This window comes from Phaethon lepturus, unplaced genomic scaffold (assembly GCF_000687285.1).
Source record: "Phaethon lepturus isolate BGI_N335 unplaced genomic scaffold, ASM68728v1 scaffold12492, whole genome shotgun sequence".
NCBI classification, from domain to species: Eukaryota; Metazoa; Chordata; class Aves; order Phaethontiformes; family Phaethontidae; genus Phaethon; species Phaethon lepturus.
Window position 1 is genome coordinate 1 of NW_010522625.1, and position 9,444 is coordinate 9,444.

Here is a 9,444-nt window from a genome sequence, read left to right on the forward strand (position 1 = left end):
AATAATAATATAATATATTGCATATAAATATATGAATTTGAGTAATCAAATTTTTAAAAGCAAAAAAATAAGCCCACAAATTTATGCAAGCTTAATGGATCATTCAAAGATTTTATTGCTGTGTTATTCTTGGGTGTTTTCCTTCCTGAGTAAGAATATGTAAGAGCTGAAATTCAAACTTAGTAATAGCCAGAGGGCTTTTCCCTGCTCTTTCTTGTCAGAGCTGTTTTAAGTGACCCAGAGCAATCCACACGTGCTGATGTTTACAAGGAAACTCATGGACTTCTGGGACTTGGTGCAGCACCAATGCGTTTTAGAAAAAGAACGCTGCATGAAACAAAGTAAGTTTTCTCTAGCAGTCTTTATTTATTTAAAAAATAAATTTTCTGCTGTATTTTGTTATTATTTTGGGCTCTGTCAAGGCTACTTGCCTTTCCAGATGTTTTATTTCTGTCTTGGCTCCACCAGCTTTGTCTGAGCCCTTTTTTGTAGCTTCCTCATGCTTATAATTGCCTAGTGGGACTTTTTTATGTGGATTCTCTGTGTATAATGACTGATTCATAGAATTTATAAAACCTGGGAGAACATTCTTAAGCTTATATTGATGTTGTTCATCACAGGGTTTTGCCAGCCTTTTCTCAGTTGTTGAATGCTTGCAATCCTGTCATATCCTTTTAGAGATTCTTATCCTGAGGTGCATAATATGCATCCGTAAATGCTAATGTAGATCTTCACAATATAATCATACTTTTATTTCATGTTTTGATTTCTGCTGCAATAATTAACTATATTGGCATTTAAGTGTCATTCCTGGCCTGTGAGCATTGAAATAGTAACTCCAAGGGCTTTAAAAAACCTGAAAAAATACTGTGATCCTTAAAATTAAATGAATCTGCAGGTCTGAGTATTGTTCTGTTAATCTTTCTCAACATGCAGCCAAACATCTCTGCTTTGCCCATTTTAACATCCTACTCTAAAGTCTTTCTCAACAAATGTCACCTTTATCTTCTTAAAAAAAAAGGGCAACAAAACCAGTCTCAATCTCTTACACCCATCACATGGACAAATCCATTTTGGGAACTAGTAATATGGCCAATATAAAATATCTAGATGTGTAAAGAAGCACCAACCTGAGTATTTTGGCAAGAAAATGCATTGATTGGTGGACGTATGGTGAGTGGTAGAGCTTTAATTCTTGATATAAGTGTACATAAACAAAATATCCCATTCATATCTGTGCCTACTGTGAATGTACCATTGTATAATTACAGAACACCTTCCACATTACAACTCTGAGTTGCTTTCTAATTCAACTACAAGGGATCATCTCCTCAGCCAGTTGCCAAGGATACCGTATTTCACATTTTTTGCTGTTTTGAAACAGTTAATTTTTATGTAACATTTCTCTGTGAGCATATAGGTATCATTAACATGCTGCATTATTTTCACAGAATAAGGACCAAATCAGGATTAACTGAAAATATGCTCTCTAACAAGCTACGCTTTGATAGTAGGATTATATCGAGGTAATCACAAGTTTTTTGAAGCTTTTCAAGTCTATGAATTTATGAATGATGGTCTTTACCCTCTTGAAATAATTAACTGCACTGAACTTTTCTGCTCCCTATGTTTAGAAAAAAGTATGTGCTGTCTGGATATATATATGCATACATGTATAATCCAAATTTTGACATGGCTGATGGATAGTGGCTTTACAGTCCCATTGTACGGTGTTAAGATGCATAAGTAACATTACGTTACCATCATACCTGTAGCTCTGTGCAGGACAGTTAGCACAGGGTCTGTGTAAAATAGTGCTCTTAGCCGCTGCACCTCACCTGATTAAAAATTATTTTAGCCTTGTCTTACTATGTGGCTAAACACTGTGGATGGAAAGGATAGCTTGGTGTCTGGTTTGTAGCTCCTTATGTATTAAACATGTAGGTTTAGGGCATCTTTGAAACTGCTGTGAACTGAGTAGCAGTGACATAAACATATTCTTCATGTCTGAAAGCAGTGCTTTTCTGAAGTGGTGAGCTGTATACTTGTTAGGCATAGCTGAAGATTCAATCCCATAGCTTCATATACCGTAAAGAATGCAGTAGTCCTGGTGTATGTAAACCTTTGATTAATGAGTGAAAATTACATTGGTACACTAAAACATGAAGCTTTGAAAGGTGTTCTCAACATTATGGAGAATGCAATACTGCATAAAGGTATGTGTCCAAATCCAGAAGTTGAATTCCATGGTGGTTTAGAGAAAAAAGTCAGATACCTCTTTCAACAAAAGATTGTACAATATGCAACATTGGAAATAAAATGCATATTCCACAATAGAAATGTTATTTATGTTTGGGTTGAATTGGATTTATATAGATGCAAAAACATAAAGGTGCTTTTCAATTTTCTTTCTAGAAATGGACGCGATGCTTGTAGAGAGTTGATTGGATTTTTTTTTGCATGTGACAGATCCCTTACTGTGTACGAATTTTGCCACTTTGGAAAAAATAGGTAGGATAAATTACTTTTTAAAAAGATTTTAGAAAATCTTCTGCTGTATGTAAGAAACTTCAATACATTTAATTGTTTTAATATTAGTTTTAAATTATTTCACAGAAAAAATGCCTTGCCTTTCATTCAGAAGGGAGTTTATAAACATCAACGTGGACAAAAGAAGGGAAAAGCATACAATCTTAGTGACTTCTATATTGTAAGTATTCTTTGGTTGAATATAAATCAATTTTGTTGGTGATTTGGAAGTAATATTTAGATACATGAGTTGAAAATTATGATCTAGCTTTCAGGGAGGACCAAAGTCTTTCGCTTCAGCAATGTTTTCATATTAGAGGTTTTCAGGAGTCTGGATGATTTTGCTGTTCCACGTATTAGAGATTCAATTTTTTATTTCAGATTAAGCTGTAGTTTCTAATTTTCCCACTAGAGGGCACAAGACTGCAGACAGTGTAAGACCTGTTTGTAGGCAGAATGAACAACTCCGGAAGGAGAGCCCTGAAGATGAAGTAGACCAAAGTACTTTTTAAAAATTAATAATCTTTGCTAGGTCTGCTGGCATTTTTGACACGAAGCAATGATTGAATGTTTTTTTAAACGTGAGGAAATTGCAAGTTAATTGGTTTTAACCTAAAGTTTGAAAATGTTCACCACCACCTGTTTAGAGAGAGCTTCTGAAACAATGGTAAACTTCGCCTACCAGCTAATCTGATGAGCACCTACAAATCATGTTGCATCTCCTGTACTGCTGTACTTCTGTAGTGGGTTAAGTGTTCCTGGTTTATAAATACTTGAGCAATTTTTGAAGTACATAGTGTGTTCACTGAATTCTTCACATCCTCCTGCAAAACCAAGTTCAGAGCAAAAACCGTGTTTGAATGAAGTATTGAAAGTAGAAGAAGACAACATTAGTTTTTAGAGTGTTTTGTCTAAACACCTGCCTAATCCTAATTGTTTGCATGAGGCTATGATATGAGAGTTTCCAAGATGAAATAGATTACTTTCTTTATGATATGGACATTGAAACTACTTTTTAGAGAATTTGTTTTTATTGTCATATGTGTCTTTGCAACCTGGAGATGGAAATGTGTTCTGAATAAAGGTGTGTCTTAAAGCTGTCCAGAAAATGTACTGCTACCGAGTTCGATAGCTCTTTGGAATGATGTCGTATCTGTGAATTTGCGTATCTGCAAACTGAGTTTCTGGGCTGACATTAAGATATACAAACCTCTTGCAAAGTCTAAATGGTTGCACAATAACAGTGTCTCTGTCTCCTTCCTAATTTATGAGTTTTGGAGGCTTAATATCCACTCAGGCTTGGGTTATAACTGTTAGAGCAACTGCTTTTTTTTATTCTTCTCAGCATTCTTTGCTTTTAATTTGCTGCTTTTCTTTCTCTCTCGTTCCCTCTTCTCCCAAACCAAAAAGCATCTTTAATTTTTGAGAATATGTGAGGTGTGTCCTCTGTGTCGCCAACTTGGAGTGAAGGGAAATTTGTATTACCCAGTATAGTCTCTTCTTAGTCTCTTCTGACTATTAGAACTCTATGTTACTAATAACATGATTTTATTCACTATTTTTTAGTGAAATCTAGCAATTTTAAAGAATAACTTCATAGTTAAACATTGCAGGAATAATTTGGACTTTGGAAAGACTGCTTTTTAGTTGTTTGCTCATCTCAAGTATAATTTTAGGCTATTGAAAATAACTGTGGAGGGTTTCTTCTAGTCTGTCAGAACTCTCTCTCATGGAATCAATGCGGCATCTTCTGTGACTCTCTTCTGTGGTCCAGTGAGTTTTGGATTCCATGAGAATGGAGAAGGAAAATTGAAATGTAGAGCCTGGCTGAGGGAACAACAATCTCTAGTCTCATGTTTCTCAGCTGTAGATTAGGCAACAGTAGGCCCTCTTACTAGACAAACCTCTGTGTAGAGAATAATGTGTCATCCTGGAGCCCACAGATGTTTTTATTTAGTACTAGAAAGGCTCTGTTAAGACGGTTAACTGACCTTAGCTACACCCTTTCATCATTTCATACCAAGGCTTTTAACAGTCATACTTATTGTCTTGCAGAATGTATTTTACTTTTGCAGTAAACAACCTATTTGTAAATCATTGTATGCTTTACCAACAGGGAGCTAACCTAACTTTCCAGAGCGCTGATCATAACCTTCCAGAAAGTATTAAGCAGAACCCAGTTCTCACCCTTCGTGTGATAAGTATTGATGAAGCAGCTATGGATTTTCTGAAGTAAGTGGAGCTAACTGTTTTTCAAATTATCTTTCCTTCCTTAAGCAAAAAAGATTTTTTAATAAGAGGTTTTAACATCTTACTCCTTATACTGCTAAAAAAAAATACCTGTATTTAGGCTGTTGTTAGGAGAAATTAGTAATAGATGTTAGTGGATGTAGTGTAATTCAGTAACTTTCTAGAATGATAAAGAGTCATTTTAAAATAAGAATTAGTTAAATTATGAAACTGTCTGCATTGTTTGAAGTCAGATGTTTTTATATACAAACCATATAGTAAAACTTTTCTATGTAATGAACTAAAATACTGTATTTGATGAAAAATGCTTTTTTGGGTGATCAGCATTATCATTGTTGAACCTTTTATGAAGCGATGTTAAAGCTTGTATCAGTCATGATAACACAAGTGTTTGAACATGGCAGGGGAAGGATTGGAGGTTTCTCTCTCTGCTTTTTCGTTTCCATTTTCTTTTTCCTTCCTCTTCCTATCCCTTCATTCTTCATTCTTCCAGATATTGACACATGTTGAAGATTTCAGGCACTGGAGCAGGATTTCTGCACTTACTCTTTCAAAATAGGTTTTAGTAAATTATGTTGTTCCATAGTTTGAAAGATGGGAATTTCTTAGAACTTTTTCAAATGGTAAGGTGAGTGGTTAATCTTTGAATATGTGTTATTTTTGAAGATAATAGTCTCATCTCAGTGTCTATACAGAAGTAAACTGTCTAGGGAATGAAGCATCTTTCTCTGGGGTTTCTGACTTTTATTGTGAGTATACTGGTTCTTAGCACAAATAAAATCTTGGTATAAAATTTATTGCACTGCTGTGTTGCTTGAACATGGAAGTTACTTACCAGTATTGGAAATTTAGTCAGAGTGTGATTACTCAAGTTTTGGTGAGGAGTGTTAGCTGACAGCAGATGTTACAAGGTAGAAATTTTCATAAAATAGTGGAGTCATAGAAAGGAACCTCAAGAGGGTCTCTAGTCCAACCTCCCTGCTCAGAGCAGGCTTTACTACAGCAGGTTGCTGAGGGCTGCATCCAGTTGGGTTTTTTAATATCTCCAAGGATGGAGACTCTGCAACCTCTGCGGCCAACCTATTCCAGTGTTCGATCACCCTCACAGTACAAAAGTGTTTCCTGAGGTTCAGGGAAACCTCCTGTGTTTCAGTTTGTGCCCACGGCCTCTTGTCGTGTCACTGGGCTCCACTGAGCGGACCATGTCTCAGTCTTCTTTACTCCCTTCTGCTGCGTATTTATACACACTGGTAAGATCCCTCCAGCCTTCTCCAGGCTAAACAGTTCCAGAAATCCTGGCCTCTCCTCATGTATCAGATGCTTCAATCCCTTCTTGACTTGGAACAGCAGTAAGAGAATCTCAATTAAATATACTCATGATCTAAAGACTACTTTTGTTAGCACAACTTAACTGACTATTATTTTTATTTTTGCAAGTGTTTAGACACATGAAGGTTGTTCTCAGTTACAGTAATATTCACATTAAAGTCCCTTTACACTGAAAGCTTTGCAAAGGAACTATAGTGAGCTAACTACATAAAACAGTAAATTCAAATGTAACTCATTATAGAAATATACAGTTGTGTGATGCTTAGTGCTAATTGTTCCCTCTCTGCAAGGTTTCCATGAAATAAAACACATAGTTTAATTTCAGATAGTTTATGTAAGACATTTTACATCTCAGAAACCTATCATTCTGGTAAACAGCTTTCTCTCTCATTTGTTGCTAATGTTATACCTGTGAAATTTGGAGTTGATCCAATGTTATCTCTGAAGGCTCCAGAAAGACCTGCTCACTGAGTTATAATTTTGGATTTTCTGCTACCTGTGGTGGAACAGATAATTTCTTTTTTATACTCTCTGTTTTCTTTCCGTAAGTGACTAAATTTCAGACTGTGAAGTCTGTCTTTTTCTTCTGAATGGGGGTGTTATTGAGCTCGGTATTCTCTGGTGCAAAACTCTTGAACTGAGTCCTTTTGCCTCCATTACTGTACTCGGAGAATCCTGCTCACATACAGTCCAAAAACTCTATTGCAGGTTTTCAGGAGCAGCTATGCTGTGCTGTCACAAGCCATAAATCTTTTGTTTTACATGTGTTTTAGAGAGAGTAGGTGGAGGTGGTTGTTGACTTTCCAGTTTAGGTGGTTTGATATAGAAAAGCTTTTAGGGACTTCATAATGGGAGATGCCCGAAGGGGAGTTGAGAAGTCTTTGGCCTCAGAAGGCAGAAGGAGGAGTACTCCATGGCAAAGCAACTCAAAGTTGTCAATAGTGCTTTTGCATTTGCCTTCCTATTCTGATTAAAAGAATTATTGGATGACTTTTTTTTTCTTTTTTTTTTTTTTTCTTCCTTCCAGTAGGTTCTTCCATAGTCCTTTTTATCAACCTCAGTAATAATTTCTGATGGGGGTTTCTGGGCAGCCTTTCTCAGAAGGGAATCACTTACCAGAAAAAACAGAAAATTTAACCATAATTCCTAGATCATACATAAGATATGCTGATGCAGATTTTTGGTCTACAGCCTTGCTATTTCTCTTCTAAAGAGAGATTTGTAGCTTCTTCATGTTATTTTCCTATTGGTAACTGAATGTAGTTGCTTTAACAAACTCTTCCAGTGGCCTGATCTAAAGGTTAGGACTGTCTTGAAATAAATTTATGCACAGGAGGAATTATCTGTGATTAATGCACTAGTAGAGTAAGTGCTAATGGAATATTGTCAGAAAGGAATTTCTGTGTATCTGCAGCTGTTCAGCAAAGGTTGTTGTACATGCCATCTCAAACTCAAGCAGTTGGATACTATGCCTATAAGGGTAGTATAAGAATTGAATATGAAGTTCAATTTTTTTTACTGCTGCTGTTTTAAATTTAGTAATAGTACATGTAATTTCACCAATCAAGATTAATTTTTATTATTTTAGAGCTTCTTCTATGGAATTCAAGCAAGAGTGTTCCAAACAAGTGGTTGATGACAGCAAAGTTTTCAAGAAGATTCAAGGTTAGTGTGTACCAGAACCCATTTAATTTTAATTTTTGTATCTACCTTTACAGCTCAATGCAAAGAACAATGGTAACATTATAAATGAAATTAAACAAAAGCTAGATATTTTTCAGAATATTCTTAGAATTTGATGCCACCATAAATCAATCATAAGAATACTTTCTTTCTTTAAATAAACAGGCTGGCTAAAGATCGTGGAGACAGTACAGAGTAATAGTGAATGCAATCAATGACCTTTAAAGGTCCCCTCCAACCCAAGCCATTGTATGAATCTGTGAATAATATGTTAATCTCTGTGTCGACATAATCTCTGAAAAAATGCTGAAGCATAATGCTGATCCTATGTTAAACTGGCATTAAATTAAAAAAGTTACTAGAAAAACATACAAACACAATCTCACTTCTTCAGTTAATCTTGTGCTAGATAGTTGTTTTGACCATTATTTCTATACATTGATAAGTTGTTTTTTGATAGTCTTTAATATTATGCTTATTAAAATACATGAGTACAATTGAGTAGTATATTCTGGAATATGTAATTAAATTTTACCATGTTCCTACCTACAGTCTTTAGGACACAGGCATAGCTTTGTGTTTAAAATTATGGAAAGATGTTTATGCAGTGCTGTGTGTTATCTTTGTAACCTGTGGTCAATGAAAACCATTGAACTGAACAGCTTCCAGGTCATAGAATCTCTATTACTTACTGCCATTAGCTGAACCTGTTTTAAATAGGCATTCTTTGGTCACTAAAATCTGCTTGGATGTTTACTTTTAGAAAAATTGTTTGAATAATAAATTAGGGATATTTTAGAATTTTCTAGTTATTCCATGTTTTCCTTCGCATAATAGACACACTGATTTTTCAATTATCTGACTACATTTAAGGTTTTCTGGTGTGTCTTGGAAGAAGGTTATGTGTATATACTTCAAAACATCTTTTAACATACATATGAATTTGAACTTTACTGGAAAAAGCTTCCTTCTTTTACTGTCCCCCCTGTTTTGCTTTATAATTGTAAATACAAGTAATCTGAAGATACAGTATGATAATAGCAGATGACTTCTGTTAACAGAGAGTGCTGACAAACTCAGACATCCCTAAAGTAAACCTGCTACCTAGAGATTTTGATAGGGTGTGGTGGTTTGACTGGCTGGATGCCCACCAAAGCTTCTGTATCACTCCCCGCCTCAGCTGGGCAGGGGAGAGAAAATATAACGAAAGGCTCGTGGGTCGAGATAAGGACAGGGAGAGATCACTCAGCAAGTACCATCACAGGCAAAACAGACTTGACTTGGGGAAATTAATTTAATTTATTGTGAAGCAAATCAGGGTTGGATAATGAGAAATAAAACCAAAAGCCACTCATTCCTCCTCATGGGGAGGACTCCTCACACTCTGCCCCTGCTCCAGCATGGGGTCCCTCCTACTGGAGACAGTCCTTCATGAACTTCTCCCATGTGAGTCCTTTCCACAGGCTGCAGTTCTTCATGAACTGCTCCAGCCTGGGTCTGCTCCATGGGGTGCCGACCTTCAGGAACAGACCGCTCCAGCGTGTGTCCCCCACAGGGTCACAAGTCCAGCCAGCAAACCTGCTCCAGCCTGGGCTTCTCTCTGCATGAGTCCACAGGTCCTGCCAGGAGCCTGCTCCAGTGTGGGCTTCCCAC

General features: G+C 36.3%; 1 protein-coding gene across 1 annotated transcript in view; it reads left to right on the plus strand.

Moving 5' to 3' along the window:
• Positions 1–221: 221 nt before the first annotated feature.
• Positions 222–9,444, plus strand: part of CAPS2 (calcyphosine 2) — a gene marked incomplete at its 5' end in the record, with an annotated part of 13,963 nt that continues 4,740 nt past the window's right edge. The window contains 6 exons of the mRNA XM_010281864.1: positions 222–341; positions 1,452–1,526; positions 2,416–2,511; positions 2,617–2,710; positions 4,646–4,761; positions 7,697–7,773. Of these exons, the coding sequence (XP_010280166.1) occupies positions 222–341; positions 1,452–1,526; positions 2,416–2,511; positions 2,617–2,710; positions 4,646–4,761; positions 7,697–7,773 (578 nt within the window). The remainder of the gene's footprint in view (positions 342–1,451; positions 1,527–2,415; positions 2,512–2,616; positions 2,711–4,645; positions 4,762–7,696; positions 7,774–9,444) is intronic.